This window comes from Rhinatrema bivittatum, chromosome 1, assembly GCF_901001135.1.
Source record: "Rhinatrema bivittatum chromosome 1, aRhiBiv1.1, whole genome shotgun sequence".
Classification (NCBI taxonomy): Eukaryota; Metazoa; Chordata; class Amphibia; order Gymnophiona; family Rhinatrematidae; genus Rhinatrema; species Rhinatrema bivittatum.
In genome coordinates, this window is record NC_042615.1 from 675,018,977 (window position 1) to 675,036,766 (window position 17,790).

Consider the following 17,790-nt stretch of genomic DNA (forward strand, 5'->3'; position numbering starts at 1 on the left):
TTGAAGAGATGGTTCATACCAGCTTATAGCAGAGTGCAATGCAGTGTTCCATCCTTTGTAAAATTCAGAAATGAACTTAGGATTATTCTTTGTTCATTCTGCTTTGATCTAAAAATCAAACTGAATGGATTCTGTTTAGAGTTTACAGCATATCCATTTTCTAGTGAAGAAGCCCCTGAGCTGAATGAAGGGGAGGCATGAGTAGGTATAAGTGTACAAGGCTACAGTAATTAGCAGACCCTGTGGGGCTAAGAAGATTAAAGTGCCCTGCTTTGATGGTTTCAGATGCATTGCAGAGGAGGGAGGAGGGCTAGAAGTGACAAGAAGCAAGAACAAATCCATTCTCTACTCAAACGTTCAAATCTTTTTTTATTTAATTTTCTTAAACCATTATTTTAATTTCTTTTAAAGGGAAGGAAGAAATAAAGTGACTACAGAACAAGCAACAACAGTTGAAGCTTTCAACTGGAATCTTGGCGAACGCAATACCTATAATTGCAGGAAGACATAAAATCTGTAGGCAAGTACCTACAGAAAAGTATTTTATTCCATTAGAAATACAAAAAATAATAATAAAGTTTGGAAAAGAATTAAGCAGCTTCCTTAAAACTAACAAAAGTACAGTGCTAGGGCATAAAATGTTTTGGAAAGTCAATGCTTTATAGCATACAATTGTTTGATATGTATGCTTTTAAAGAAACAAAGTATTAGCTGGCAAAACTATGTAAAGGTGGGCAGGGATTCAGAAATACAGCTAATGCATTGTTGTGGCCTGCAATTGTAATCAGAGATTCAATGTAAGAAGCTAGTAAGGCAAGGGAAAAATATTTGCAAAAGCTGCCATAGTGGTTAAACAGACTATTATATTATCCTGTTAAATCAGCTATTAGAACATTATCCGTTCCCCCACACACATTTTAAAACCCTTAAGCCAGATTTACTAAGAGATTGTTACCATTTTGCATTTGTGAGGAAAAAGAATCCTTAGCAAGTCTGGCCTCTTAAGTCTATGAAGAGCTTTGCCAAGTCTTCATAATTCTATAACCAGTATGTTTGTAGGCAGAGCAACAGTAAGTCTAGACAATTTTACTCATCTGAATCCAGCAAAGCTTGAATCTGTATTCTCTCTCCAGTAATTAGGAAGAATATTTCAGTCTGCAACATTTACTGTCTTTGGAGTACGGGGATGTAAGACTTGATCATTATTAAAGACAAAATCAGCAGATGTATATTAAACAGGATGGACCTCATTTATCAAGATTTATATAAAAATTGACTTATGTACTTCAGCTTTAAAAACAGAAAGCGAACTCACACTTTGGGCAGATTTATCAAACTGTTGCTCCAGTGCAAAACATAAATTCAGGTTTATCAGGAAACACGTGCCCGTAATTTCAGTGGGAAAAGTGCCAAGGCAAACCTGGGGCAGAGTTGCACTGGAGCAGACTCTGATAAATCTTCTTTAAATATTTGTTTTGTCAGACTTACCTGTGAAACTTAACAAGTACTATAAATTGACACTGTAGAAAGGATTTCTGCCAAACTAAAGAGGATCTGGTCTAAAGATCTTAACTACCATGATACATATTTTGCCAGCTTCATGTATATAATAAAAATCTTTGTAACATTTAGTAGACAGGGCAGGCGTTCAATGTTCCATGTACCGCCTTAGAGCGAATTTGAAGTTTCATTGTAAACCGATATGATTTGTACTTTTACAGGAATGTCGGTATAGAAAAAAATAAAAATAAATAAATAAATAAGGACAAAAATCTGTGTCAGCAGTCAGGTAATAACTGCTATATGTCTTCTATAATGGCTTGAACCATATCTGCTCTCAGTTCTTGCCATGTCCCCCCCCCCCCCTACACCCACACCTAATGCACTTTATTTCTTCCCCTTTAATCATTGTTTCACTGACTTGCTGTTTGATCCCAGAACCCCATGCTTAGAAAATATCCAGCCACTCTACATATCTTCTACTCCTGACTTCCCTCATTCAGCTAGAGATGTGCAGCGATACTCCACTTCGGTTCAGGCTTCATTTTCAGTCCGCCATGGGAAATTTTGTTTTTCCCGCGGTTCAGGCTTTTTTTTTCAGGGGACGTTGATTTTTGGGTTAGCACGCACTAACATTTTAAAGTTAGTGCGCACTAGCGGGAGTTAGCGCACACTAACCCGAAAAACGAATTTTTCCAAAATTTCAGAACAATTGTATTCGTTTTTCGGTTCTCCCGAACCAGGACGAATTAGACAATTTCGTTGAAATTGTCTAATTTGTGAAAAACAAATGCACATCCCTACCTTCAGCCTTAACAGCTACTGCCTTTGTAGTTCTATGCACTTTAATTAGTTAATGAATGAAACCTTTCTTTGGGTTCTCATGCCAGTGCAACTACAACTGAATCTAAAAAATAATGGCACCCTAATTTGAGTCTTAATAATATCTTAGAGATATTACGCCTGTAATGTATTCAGTGGCATTCTAGAAGACCATAACACTAATATGCCAGGGAAAAAGATATGCATGTAATAGTACTACAGATTAACTGACTGACCAACCAAAAGAAAAATACAAACCATGCCATATTGAAAAGTTAAAAAAAAATGCATCTGTTTTTCTTATAGTTCAAAGCAGTGTGATCGTCAGCAACAAGCCACACCACATTAAATCTCACAAAATATCATGAGCCCAAGAGGAAGCAAATATATCTCATGAAACACTGGATAGCCAAGGATAGGAAGCAAAAACAATGCACTTGAATTTTCAGCTTTTAAACCCAACACCATATATTTCAATTTCCATGAACTAATTCATACACCAAGTTTGAAGTATCCTCTGATGTTTAACTGGTCATTAAGGAAATTGCCTTGAGTATCACTGTGGTGTATCAAATTGTATGATCAGTTTCTATTTCAATTTATTCATTTCATCTACTATCAACACCAACAGTATATTAAAAATTAAGACCTACCAGTCACATCCAAGGAGACAGTTTCTTGTATGTCATCAATCCCGTACATGACCTCACAACGATATACTCCTGCATCACTAGATCGTAATCTCACAATGGTGAGTGATGCATCGCCAATGTCCTCTGGATGGCTGGGGACAGACACTCTGTTTATATAATTTGGACCCCTTTTGATGGCACCTGCTTGAGATACCACAACAGTGATTTCTTTCGCATCTTTGCCATCCCTGTCTTGTTCAATTTTGGACCATTTGATTCGAAGAAATTCCTTTGAACTGTTATTGCTGGATGGTAGAGTAGTAGGCATTGTAGTAAAAAAGCAAGGTAGGGTTACTCTGCCAGAGAGGGTCCCCGTTATAGGGGGACTTTTTTCCACTTTAACTACAAAAAGAAGACAAAAAAGGACATGTTACTAAGTGCTACCCAGACTTTATTAATGTTAATATTTAAACAAAAAACATGAATCTGTGCAGTGAGATGTAGACTCTAACATAATCTTCCAATTATGTTAACTTTCTCCACATTTATTAATCTATATAAATAAAAATGTTAAATAGTTTGGACAAAATTGCTAATCTCAGAAACCAATGAACCGATTGCTTTCAAATTTGGACACAACCTTCATTTCGCATACAGGAAGGTTCTTCTGTACTTACATTACAGATATGTCACACGTGTGACAGGTAAAATAGGTTTAAAAAAATTTTGAGAAAACAGCGACATCTGCTGGACGTAAGCGCCATCTGTTACACCTTACACTAACACACGCTACACTAATCATTTTGCCAGTCCAGGCCCACGTTTCACTTCCATTTTAACACATTTGCACACTTTTTTTGCCGGAAGATAACTATTTCCTTTACAGATAAAATACACCCACCACCCTCCTCATACCCCCCCAAATTGATTTACTTCCCACAGCCTCCCAACACACACAAAACCACCCTCCTCACACCCCCCACACACATGCCAAATTTATTTTCTTCCCAGGCCCTCACAACACACACAAAACCTGACAGAAGTCTGGGAGGCTCCAGCGGGTGGCCAGGACCGGTCTGGAACACATCTCCTGCACTACGGCCATCGGCTGCCAGCAATCAACATGGCGCCGACGGCCCTTTCCCTTACTATGCCACTCAGGGACACTAATGGTGGCAGTAGCCCATGTGACATTGTAAGGGCGAGGGCCCCTCGGTGCCATTTTCAGGACTGGCAGCCGGCGGACCTTTGCCCTTACTATGTCAGAGGACCTACCGCTGCCATTGCTCCACCCCACTGACATAGTAAGAGCAAAGGGCCATCGGGATCCGTTTCAGTGCTCGCAGCCGACGGACCAACGCCAATACATCGCTCCCGGACCGCTCCTGAACGCCCACTCCACCGACTGACATTTTTATCAGGTCTCGGGGGGTCTGGAGGGTGGGGAGTGGTAATTAATTTATTGCGAACATCTTGGGGAGGGGTCACGAGGGGGGGGGCAGGTTTCATTCATTCAGCAACTCTGGGGGGGGGGGGGAAGGGGGGACTACTGTTTTTCGCAGGGCTGGGGGAGGGGGGGCAGGAGAGTGTGGGGTGGTTAGTTTAAGAGAACTTTTCTCATAGGATTGTTTTTTGGGGGAAAGGGGAGGTTCACACACAAATACATACACTAAACTTGCACGATCTCGGGAACGCACCAAAAGAGCCCTCCCCAGACCACAAAACAAATTTGGAAGTGCAAATTTGGTTAGGCACTCCCCTATTTGGCTAAATAACGTGCACAGACGCCCAGGGACAGACCACATGTAGCACCAACAATTTTAATTTCCCAGGTCTTGGGAAGGGGCAGGAGGGTGGGGGGTTATTATTTGATTTAAGGGTTGGGATTGGGGGGGTTTTGGGGGTGGGGGGGTTCCCACAGAAATAGAAAGACAAAGGTTTTCTGATCTGAAGGGTAGGCAGTAAGCGGGGGGAGGTGACAGTGAGGGGAGGGAGAATGAGGGGGGAGGTGAGTGTCAGGGGAGGGAGAATGAGGGGAGAGGTGAGTGTGAGAGTTGGAGTGGGGACAGGGGAGGGAAGGGAAGGGGGGGTGAGTGACCAAGGGGGAGGAGGATGAGTGACTGAGGTAAATGAGCAAGGGGAAGGGGGAGGGAGGGTAAAGAGCCTGACTCTGCCACTGCCGGGTACCACTAGTTAACAATAATTCTCTTTGCTTTTTCATACTCCGTCTCATTAACCATTTTTTTAAATTATTTTATTTTTATCCTCAGGGTTTAATAGACTGCTAAAATATTTTTTTAACAGAAGAGAAAGATAAACAGATTGGCAATCATTGTCTGGCTCCTGATTAGTAACCTTTCATGATTCATTTATACCAACTTCAGCTGCCAACTGTTTCCAGTTTATAACATCCTTAAGTGAAAGATGCCCTCATTTTATGTGATTTCGTATATATCTAATGAAGGGATTCTTGCCTATTTACATTGTGCTCTAGCAATTAAACCATCTGTGATTTAATAGTGGTGCAAAAACTGTCTTTGTTGCTTTTTCCAACTGAGGGAAGTCAAAATGTTGCTATAATTTTTTTTCTTTGAAAACTAACTTGCGAACAGTAAACTAACTGTTACATCAACAAAATAAACTTCCCAGCAACAGTGTGACAATAACAAGTACTAGCAATGAAGACATGTTACTGTAAATATATTTTACAACACAGCATTCATGTACTGACTCAATGAACATTTATTTTGATTACAGAGTTGTGATTATTACAATGTTATATTCATAATACTTAAACTAGATCCACGAAAATGCCACAATACTATCGAACAAACAAGATTACAGCAAAACGTTGCACTTGCGAGTGCAATCCCATTACATTAACTTGAAGTCTCTTATCAATAATTTCACACGAAATGATATAGTTGTAGGGTAGAGAGCTCCAGACTTGCTATAACACACCACATTACCACAGGCTATTTTCCAGCTGACAATCTCAAGATCTGAATCTCCAACCTGCTGGCACTACTTGAAGATCTACCACAGAGCTACAAGATCACGTGGTTCAGCTAGTGGAAGAATTGTATCTAATTTAGCCAGGTTGCTCAATTTCTTTCCCTTTTCACTCTGAGAGTACCTGAGAGTAGAGATATACTGAAACCAAACTGTGTGGCTTGAATTCATTTTGACTGGGTTCTGTATGACTGACTGGGTTGATAAGAGAAGTATTCAATCCTGTAGCAATTGATGCCATTCACAAAAAAAAGATTTGTCTCTGTTTACCCAGTTTTGGTTTGCTAGATGCTTTTTACTTTCTTTTTGTGAACGGTGAATGCTTTGGATACATTGGTTCTTTCTGTCTGCGAAAAGTAGAATTTGTATCACGTATCTGTACTATGCTTGTCTTGTTGGTATCAGTTCAGAGATTTGCAGTTTCATCACAGACACATAGAATAACAAAACATACCTGAGGAGAGAATAAGTGATGGTCTGTGGTATTATAGGGACAGTAACTTTTAAACAGGCCAGCAGGCACACATGTACGCACGTTTATCGCCCCATGCCCAGGTACGCTGCCATTTTATAACATACACATGTATATGCATGTTATAAAATAGCCTGACCGTGAACACATGTGCATGCAATTTTAAGTGGACGTGCGCCTATGCATGCAAATGCCGCTTCTACTGCATAAGTGGGGGAGTTTTAAAAGACACCCACCAATGTCGTTGCTAGTTCTCCCAGTTTGTTCCCAGTTTGCTTAGGTAAGTGACAGGACTTCCAAACCCCCCTAGTTTAATAGCCTCCCTTCTCTCCTGTTAGCCTCTTCCCTTAAAACCCTGCCAATCTATCTATTTATATTTATTTTATAACTTAAACGTCCTCAATAGCAAAAGTAAAGTTATACGGCAGGGAACCCAGGTGCGCGCCTGTGCACGTATTTATGTGTTAATTTGAAGTTGAAATCCAGGCGCGCTCATGTCCCGCTGACACTTTGCCCCTTTTTTGGAACTTTTCATTTGTGTACACAGCAGGAGATACACACGTATCCAGGCGGCTTTTAAACTCCGCTCAGCACACGCCGGCCCAACATATTCGCACATGCCCTAAGAGATGCGCATGTCTGGCTTTTAAAATTCACCTTTATGCAAGTGGCTTTAAAAGGGAATGACCATCAAAGTATTCTGAAAAATTCAAAGGTAATCGAATTACTAAATATGAAATGTAAGCTACCCTGACTGGTCATTAAGATTTTTACCTTTCTTTTATCTTGAGCCAAGTGTTCTTGGATGGTATGATTTGAATGTTTTTCAAGCCAAATGCGATAGAAAGCTTAATCAAATTATTCAAGTAGAAAAGTTATATATCAGTAAGGACCTTTATTTTCAGTGTTTATATTTTTTCCATGGGAATTTCAGTGTTATGTTTAAGTATCTTTATTAGTTTTTACATAAAATCAACACTGTCACAGAATTAAACAATACTTCAACAGTAATTAAACACATGAATGATAGTGACAGCATATATAAACTAGAGGCATTGCAGTCCCCTAAACCCATGAGCCTCCCCCACCCCCTCGTATGACAAGCTCAGAATCCTGAACAAAGAACACTAAGAGGAGGCTGATGGGATCTTCTTAGCCTCCCCTAGTCAACAGATAAACTCCCTGCCCGTACCCCCCACCCTCCCTTAGGCCTTACTAAATGAACACAGCATAAGAAGAGCAAAGAGAAGAGGATTATGGAGCAGAGGGCATGGACATTTCATTTAGTATTAAACTATGCGCTCTGTGAGGCAGCGATTGGATATAGGCAGCCCAAATGGAAAAGAAGGGCCGAGTTTTGTGAGTGATATCTATGCGTTCTACCACTTTCTCGGTCAGGCATAGGAGGTGGATTTGGTTTTTCCAGGTTTGGAGTATGGATTTCTTAGCTAAAATTAAAATTTTCCGAATCCACAGTCATTTGTATTTCTCTCCCAATGATACCCCACGCAAGTGGTCAAAAAGAAGGGCATGAGTTTGAACAGATAAATGTATCTTGGTCATTCGGAAAATATAGGTGATAACTGAGTGCTCAAAGTTCTGGACTTTAGGGCAACCCCAAAACTTGTGACCCAGTGTGCCTGGTGAGAGAGTACATTTCTTGCATATAGGTGAGGGGGTGAGATTGAGGAGGTGTACTCGAATCTGGGAGTATAAGTAGCACGTGAGAAATTTATATTGGGTTTCACGAAGGGCCTGATTTCTCACAATCATTGGAATACGCTTAAAACAGAGCATACTGCGCTGCTGATATATCCAGGCGGAGCTCACCCTGCCACTATAATAACAGCCCCTCAAAATTTAAGGTAGGCTTCAGCTGTAGTAGAAGCTTATAGTAGTAAGAAATAGAGTGTGGGAGGGGGTCTTCCATATCTAGTATGTCAGAGAGAGATTCTCAGTGAACACTGTTCCAATCTTGGACCTGGAGGGCTCGGATATAGCTCCGGATTTGTAAGTAAGCAAACATATGCATTTCAGGCATGTCAAATTCCTCACGGAGGGCAGAGAAGGTCTTAAAGCTCCCTTCCTCAGAAGGGCCCACATGAGGCCCAATGAGAAAAGTTACTCCTAGCGAGCCCAGCGGTGAAGTTGGGGTTACCATACACATTAAAAAAAATTGGGATACTGTGCAATCTAAACTGAGGGCCTTGCACAGATATTGCCACATGTGGAGGAGAGGAAAGTATAGCAGGCTCTTCTTTAAAACAGTTGAGGCCAGCCATGGAGTCACGTGTAAAAAATAGCGAAGGGTAAGACTGGGGCGCAAAAGCGACTGTTCAAAATCGTAGGTGTGAAAAACAATGTTTCCAGCATCCAGTCCGTGACATGGCGCAAACTACATTCTAGATTATATAATTTCAAGTCTGCGAGCCCTAATCCACCACAGTTTTTCAACCGTCGTAAGACCGACCACGATAACTGAGGTCGCTTATCCTTCCAGATAAAGCGACACAGTAAACGATCAACGCTTGCCAATTCACGGTTAGTGTAAATGCAGGGAAGGGTCTGAAACAAATAAAGCCACTTGGGCAAAAGAATCATTTGCAATAAATGGACTTGGCCCGAAAGTAAGAGCGGAAAAGCCTGCCAAAGAGCGAGAGTCCGTTGGGTCTTGCGGTAAAGGCGGGTGAAGTTAACATTGCCAAGTTGGTGTAATTCCGGGGTTAATGTGATATCCATGTAGATAAAAAATTCCAAATCCCATTTCATCGGGAAGTCACCCACCCACGTATGTAGAACTGCGGGGTCTACCGGAAGAGCCTCACACTTGTCAAGGTTAAGTTTACACCCCACCACTCATCCATATGCCACCACCTCTGACAGTAGGGCTGGTACTGAATGCTGTGGGTCAGAGAGGTGTAACAAAATATCATCTGCAAAAACAGAGAGCTTGAAGCAAGTACCCGCATACTTATTTATGGGAATGCCCGCATTATTCCGGATTGTCCGAAGCCGACACAAAAAGGGCTCAAGAGATAATATAAAGAGCAACGGTGACAAAGTGTAGCCTTGACAAGTACCTCTTTCAAGCTCAAACTCCTCTGATCGACAACCATTGACATAGACAAAGGCTCGGGGTCTATGATAGAGGGCTTGAATTGCCCGTGTGAAAAAACTGGAAATGTCAAAAGCTTCGAGTGTCCAGAACATAAAGTTCCATTCCAAGCGGTCGAATGCTTTTTCCGTGTCTAAACTTAGGAGCAGTGAAGGCACACGGTTGCTTTGATTGTGAGTCAAGGAGACCAATATTTTCCGAATGTTAGTAACCGTATTGTGTTTTGAGACAAATCCAATTTGTTCTGCTCCCACCAAACCAGGAAGGAGTTTACCCAGATGAGTGGCCATAATCTTTGCAAGAAGTTTAGTATCAAAATTAAGGAGAGAAATGGGCCGATAGGAGGCTGGGATAGTAGGGTCGCGACCCCCCTTAGGAAGGACAATGATCAAAGCCGAGTTAGGAGAGAATGGGAATGTCCCCTGGTCTATTAAAGAGTGAAGCATTTCACCAACAGTGCCTACTAAGTCTGGGGCCTTGAGCTTGTAAAATTCAGTGGGCAGGCCATCCGGCCCGGAGCTTTCAGAAGTTTAGCCGACTTAATTTTGTTTAGTATTTCTTGGTATTGAATGAGACGATTAATTTGTTGTAGCTGGGTTTCTGACAAATAAGGCAGGCCCACTGTGTCTAAATAAGATTGCATATCACCCACTAGGCTAGGGATAGATGTATATAAGTGTTACTAGAACTCTCGAAAAATCTGACATATATCCGGGCCCGAATTGACCAGTTGGCCCCTAGCCGAATGCAGGGTGGTCAGCAAAGATGTACCTTTCTCTCGGCATGTTAAGTTAGCCAATGTTCTGCCCACTTTGTTGCCGTATAAGAAAAAATGCCCTATATAGTACATCAGACCCTTCTTCACCCGTTGATGCAATAGGGTATTTAGGGTAGTTTGAATATCAAAGAAAGCTTTTTGCTTGGCAGCAGGGTGATTACCGCCACTTAGCCGTGTAGAGTTGTTTTTCTAAAGTATGGATTTCTGATGTTAGCACTTTGTTTCTATTGGCCCCATATGAGATGATGTTCCCCCCTCAACACTGCTTTTGCCATATCCAAGAACTGGGGAGCCTACGTGTGCAGCACTGAAGAAAGCACACTCCTGCCACTTCTTTTTTAGATAGGTGTGAATCCTTATAAAGGAATCTTGGGAAGCGCCATAGGCGCTGAGAAGGGACAGGGTGGAGACCTTCCAAGTCAATCCAGACTGGTGCATGATCAGAGATGAGAATGGGACCGATCTAGGAGTCTTGCACCTTAGTGAATGTTCCCCTATCCACTAATAAATAATCAAGGCAGGACTGTGCCACATGCACACGCGAAATATGGGTGTATTCCTTATCAAGAGGGTGCAGTGCCCGCCAGCTATCTATCAAATCCAAAGTGGCGCCTATATGGGGCAACCCTTTGTGAGAGTTCGGCTGGGGCACTTAGGGGGTCGTGATCTATCCAAACTGGCATCCCCAACACAATTAAAATCACCTCCCAAAATTAGAGGGGTTTGAAGATGTGGTGCTAGCAGTTTGGTAAGCTGGTGAAAAAACACATGAGAGTACTGATTCGGAGCAAAGATATTACAAAGTACCAATGGTTTTCCTCCCAAGATTCCCTCCACTAACACATAGCAGCCTTCTGGATCAGCAATCATGTGCACAATCTGAAAGGGAACAGATTTCCCTATTAAGATTGCCACCCCTACTTACCCACCCATTGACAACACAACTTCTGATGTTCAGGTTGAGACATGTGTGTCTCCTGAAGCATCGTGATGTGTGCTTGCCAGCGTTGTAGAGCTTGTAACACTTTAAAGCGTTTAGTGACACATCCGAGACCACATACATTCCAAGTGACACAACATATGGGAGGGGTCATTGAGCAACAGGCTGGAGGGTAGTAGCTGATAAAAGACAACAATACCAGATATACTGTGGGACAGGGCTCCCCAGCCTCCCGGTCCCCACCCAACAAAAATGTCATTGCCCAGCAGGAACCTTAAGAATAAAACTCTCCTATTAATTTTTCCCTCGATAGGCCTATATCCTCCCTTACCTCCTCTCCCTCTCCTCACCCCCCCCCCCACCCCCTTCCTAACCCCTGTAACCCCCATCCCAAGTGTGACTTACAAAGAGGGCCCGGGAGGTCACCAAAGGGATGCAATAGGGCACCCCCCCATATACCAAACAGAAAATAATAAAAATGCCTTCTCCAAAGGCAGTTTGGTGAAAGTCCATAACTGTGCTCTTAGGCAGTCGCTTAACTACTGACCCAGTTTGTAGTGGACAGTTAAGAGGCAGGTAAAGGCTGGGCTTCTAAGTTCTTCAGTTTAGATTGAAAGAAGATCTGGGCTTCAGATGCCGACTCAAAAAAGTGAGCTTGATTATCATAGACTATCCGAAGTCATGCCGGGTACTGCAGGGCGAAGAGGATCTGAGGCGCACTAAGGCAGAACATAATGTTGTAAAAGCCCATCTTTTAATGGAAATCGCTGGAGAATAGTCTGGGAGAAACAGAATCTTCCAGCCTTCATAGTCTATAGCACACTGCTGCTTAAACAGACATAAAATCTCCTCTTTATGATGATAGTTCATAATTTTGGCCAACATTGGGCGTGGCCTGTTGGGGTCCATGGATTGATTTCCCACCCGGTGCGCCCGCTCCACGCAAAGATCTGCAAGAGAGGGTGGGGAGTCAAAGGCCTGTGGCAGCCAAGTTTCAAAGAAGGAGCGCAAATCTCTTTCCAAGAACGACTCGGGGAAGCCAATGATTTGGAGATTGCTCCGGCGGAAGCGATTCTCCAAGTCTTCCAGCTTACTTTCATGCTTGGCTAAAACAGCTTGCGCCGTGTTTAACTCAGTCTCCAAGGCCTGCAGGCGATCCTCCGTGGCCCCGATTCTCGTCTCCGCCTCAGACAGCCGTCTCATGTGGTCCGTCAGCAAGGTTTGCAGGTCATCAAAACGTGAATGCAGTTTGCTCAGTTTTTCGTCCATCGCAGTGAGTATTGTTGCCGCGAGTGAGCTTGTTCCCTCAGAGGGCTCGGATGCTTGCTCCGGTGGGATGGGTGGGGCCGCCATGTTGGAGCCCGCGGCTGTCTTTGGCCTGTCCTTCCGTGGCGGTTTTGTCACCATTAGCTGAGTTTTCCTGGGCGCTGCAGAGCACAGTAAGGAGGGGAGGAACCGGCAAGCAAAACTGGTGTTAGACAACTAAGTCCGGATCTAGAGAGTGAACAATGGGCTATGATGCAGGGAGTGGGGCCCCGGAGCAAGCCAGAAAATGTCTACCTGCTCTCACTGCATCACATGACCTCGAATTTCAATGTTATAACAAAAAAAAAATCAGTAAAATAATGACTTTTCCATTGATTTTTCTCATGTGTATTATAATAGTCATTTTTCCACAATTTTTTTTTTTTTTGCTATAACATTGAAATTACAAGGAGGGAAAAAACTGAAAACGTAGGTTCCTACACATCAAGAAATATGTGCCAGAAAATTTAAATTGAGTCCTCCATAGTTGACACTAATACTCAAGTGAAATGACATTTTGATATCGGTTCAGTAATAGAATATTAATATTTTAGTGACTCATTTTTTATGCATGAAATGGAGCGGTCACTTCACTTTAGTCATCATCAAAACCTAACAACTCCCATTCATTAAATAATCGCTATTACAAACTTTATTCTGTGGCCATAGACAAAATCTTCAGCCTCCTCCATTAACTAGTAATAGCAATTTTTGAAATCTATGCAGGTAAATAGCAATTTCCCTGTGTAAACTGGCTATCTGAACCCTACCCTCCCTCAAAAAAGCTGAAAATACACTCAGTGTTCCATTGTATTTTTAGCTGCATTGGTGGAGACATTCCTGGAGAGGGTGGGCTTGGAAAAGAAAAGTCTGCATATTATTCTTCCAAATTTATGTACGCTAAAGGTTATTTTATAGCAGCCTTATAGATGCTCTATCAGCTGCCTTAAGTCATCTTTCTGTGCAGGGGACAGCTGTTCTCCAAAAGGAACTTGGGTTCAGTCAACTTTAGGTCTGACTGTTGGGGCAATCTCTCATTCTTGTACCATTCCGCACTCCTGTACAACCCATTTCTTCAGGAGCTTGATGTGGTATTTTTTCTTTCATTTATCTGGTTGAACTATTTTGTAATCCACGGGCCCTGTTTTCTCTAAAACTTCATAGGGCCCTTGCCAATGTGGTAACATCTTACTTTCTGAAAATGGGAGGAGGAGACGTATGTGGTCCTCCCGGCTGGAATACTCTTTGGACTGTAGAGCAATTATAACTTTGGGCTTGTGTAGCATGAGCCTTCTCTATGCATAGGCACGCTGCCTCCCCAGCCTTTTTTAGACGATCCTGCACTCAGAAAATTTAGTCAACAGAGTTCTGTTTGAGGCTCCCTTCGTCTTCCCAAGTCTCATGAGCTATGTCCAAAATTCTTCTTGCCCTTCTCCCATACAGTAAATCAAAAGGGAAAAACCCCATAGAACTCTGTGGCACTTTGCGGCTTGCTAACAGCATATAGCGTAGCAATGCATCTCAGTTCTTGCCATCTTCATCCACAAACTTCCTCCACATTTGTTTCAGCGTCTGACTGACGCACTCAATGAGGCCATCAGTCTGCAGAGGTTTTACCTTGAGCAAGGCACAGAGTTGTTTCATTACCTTGGAGATGAATGGGGCTTTCTGTTCTGTCAGGATCTCATGGGTAGCCCAAATCATGGAAAACCCTCGATTAGGGTGGTCACCACCATCGGGGTCTTCATATTCTGTAATGGCACTGCCTCCAGATATCTTGTAGCATAATCCAGAATAATGAAGATGTACTTATTTCCTCGAGTAGATCTCTCTCTAGTGGCCCCATGAGGTCCATGCCCACCATTTCGAAAGGGGTCTTGATTATGGGCATGGGGATGAGAGATGCTGCCCATATGCTTTGTGAGCTGGCAGGTAGGGCAGTACCGGCAAAACAACTGGACCTGTTCATGTAGGCCCTGCCAATAGAACTGTGCAAATATTTTCTCTTGGGCCTTTTCCTCCCCCAAGAAGGGCTGTGTGCCCTTCTGACGATATGGTTTGGGAACTAGGAGTTGTTCTATTAATTCTCCTCCACACTGCCCTTTTTAAACTGTTAAAGCAGATTCCCTTTCATCACAAAATAAGGGGGAATAGGGTCTATAACCTGTGCTCCAGGGACTAGCTTTCCATCCACCCTCTGTATTTGCTTCTGGGCCCACTTAAAGGACTCATCCTCTTTCTGGGCCCACCTGAAGCTGACCGGATCACCCCCTTTTTCCCACTCAAAGGGGGGCCAGGTAAAACATTCTGGTTCTGGGTTATCCATCTAAATGGCTTTTGAACATGGATCTCCAGAAGCATACTTTCTCTATGAAATCTGGTGCAGAGTTCATAGGTAAAAACTACTTGCAGACTTTGCACCCAAGTGAACAGTTTGGAGATTAGAGATTGCTCTCAGAGTGATGGTTTATTGCTGTTATACTGAGGTGGGGTTGTATGTTTTTAAATGTTTGGGAAAGTATGATTAGTATGGATGTGGTGTGAATGGTTTTTAAATATAAGGGGTGGTCTAATAGCATGTGCAATATATATACATTTATAAGTAACTAATAAAATTATTCAAGATTTGTAAATTTGTTTGAAAGTTTTATAATTGATTTAGGGTTGTGCAATATAAATACTATTGTAATGTGTAACATTTGTAGCATATACTTTGCATATTGGTAGGTGCCAGCTTGGTTTGTTTTGCTATAACAGTTGCTTGATTTCAGGTATCAATATGAGCACCCCTGACCCATCTTTGTTTAATTATTCAGAACAGGAGGCATCATCAATATTATCGGGTATAAGAATGAGAACAATTTAGAGGATACAAGCAGTGAAGCTGATTCGCTTTACCAGGAATGACGGTGGTAAAGAATCATCATTGGGAGCCCTTGAAGCAGTTTACCATGAAACATGATGCCATGTCGGGCGCTTTCCTGTTGGATTGACTAAAGGAAGTACACATTTGGGTTCCTTATATTGGGCTTTTTGAATTGTCATGTTTAAATATGTTTGATAAGCATTTCTAAAAATTACAAAAACATTTTTTCATTCGGACAATTTACCATTTTTTAAGATGGCCGGCGCCATCTTAAAAAAATGGCACGGGCTATCCATTGCTCCTACCATGTGACAGGGGCCGGCCAATGGCATCGATAGCCCCTGTCACATGGTAAGGGCAAAGGGCCATCGGCGCCATTTTGATTAGTGGCAGCCGGCAGCCCAAGAGGGGAAGATCGCTCCCAGGACCCCGCTGGACCACTAGCGACTTTCGGTAAGTCTTGGGGGGGGGGGTGTCGGGCAAGTCTTGGGGGGGGGCGGGAGGGTGAGGGGTTGCAATTAATGAAATTTGAAGAGTTGGGGTGGGTTTGGGGGTTTTTTTAATGTGCCCTTTCTCCCCCACAAAAAAAACGATAAGAAAACCACATGAAATTTCGTGTGTTTTCCTATCATTTCGGTGACCCCCCGAAACGCGACCAAATAGGAAATATCGTCTATATTTCCTATTTCATCGCAAACAAATGCACATCCCTATTAAGCACCTCGATGGGAAATTTCCATCAACAAGCAGAGTATATGGAAACTCGTTTTAGGCAGTGAGGTTATCCCTGGTCTGTAATAAAACATGCATATAAAAGAGCATTATATGCAAATAGAGTTGCTTCTCCAATCATCCAATAAAAGTATTCCAGATAGGTTAATATGTGTACTTCCATATTTAACCCACACAAAAGAGGTGCAAGAAATTTTAAAGCACTATTATCTCTACATGATGTATTCAAAGAGAGACCTATTTTTGCAAATACCCGGGGCTGAAATTTAAGGGACTCTTTGATAAGAACTGCCCCTTGCACTCATAAGGAAGATCCATCCATAAGGGGGCAGTATACATGTGGTAAGTGTGCAGTATGCATTAACACTTTACAAATAAAATCCTTTCAACGCACTAATTTACCTATCAAACACCAACTGAGAGGACATTTTATGTGTATCTCGTTGCGGGTTATATATGCTATCCTGTGTCCGTGCTGCAGGATATATATTAGTTACACCAAAAGAGCTATGAAAACAAGAAATATACAGCATAAAATTTGCACCCATTCAAAAAAGACAGAAGCTCCAATAGTATTATTATTACAAACATTTATTAATTGTCTTTCTGTTAAAAATGCCCAAAGCAATGTACAAGATAAAATACAATATAAAACACTGGTTAGATAAAGCACATGCAAAGAAAGAGCTAAGCTTCTTTATTATTCAACAGATGCAGTTTAACAGGAGTGGTAATGTGTCTCCTGCCCTGCGATACCAAGAACAGAGGAATATACGCAACAGACGAACAGTAGCCCCTAAAGGGCTTAATATGTCCATTGAATGGAAAGCTTTTTATTAGCGATTTCTTTGCTGTAATCCTTTATGTAAAAGCGAGAGAGAAAAAGGGTTTTGGTATAAAGACACTTGTACGTACATACTGTTATCTTCTGAGTGGTGTGCTGCATGAGTGGTGGGGTTTTAATAAAGTTGAGTAGATTAGTGGTTGAGCTTTAAAACCCGGAAATATGGCTGTGTCAGTTTACTGCTATATGTACTCAATAACACATTGAGATTCAGGACGCTGAGACTGAATGCAGAAAGACATCTCCGTCACATGATGCCATATATTTATTACAGGGGTCAAAGATGTGTATAATTTGGTTTGAATCATTTTTGAAATGTTTAAGTTAAGTGTGTATAGTTTACAGTGAAGCACTGTTATGTATAAATTATAGAGGCAACATGCGCTATCATCTCTGACCGAGTGAGTACAAAAAAAGCATGAGACAGCATTCGGGTACACTGCTGCATCAATACACCACATGAAATCTACTAATGCCAGGAAGAAATTTAATCATCATAGGAGAGGAAATTGCTGGGATAACAAATTCATCTCAATGCAAGCAAGCCAAGATGGACATTTTTCCTTTTAGGCATGCAAAGCTGGGTTAATGCTTAAAAGACATAAGCATATTAGATCCACATAAGAAAATATGATGTTGTCAGTTAATGTGCATCATATGACTGTTTGACCACAAAAACGTCAGCCTCTATAATGTTCCCCTGATGAAGCCTTTCATTAGGTGAAACTTAGCCCTACATTGGGGAATGAAAAAGTGATAAAATGATGACTTG

General features: G+C 42.0%; 1 protein-coding gene across 1 annotated transcript in view; it reads right to left on the reverse strand.

Annotated features, from left to right (window-relative positions):
• Positions 1–17,790, reverse strand: part of VCAN (versican) — a 298,710-nt gene that overhangs the window by 259,736 nt on the left and 21,184 nt on the right. The window contains exon 4 of the mRNA XM_029573809.1: positions 2,976–3,356. Within this exon, the coding sequence (XP_029429669.1) occupies positions 2,976–3,356 (381 nt within the window). The remainder of the gene's footprint in view (positions 1–2,975; positions 3,357–17,790) is intronic.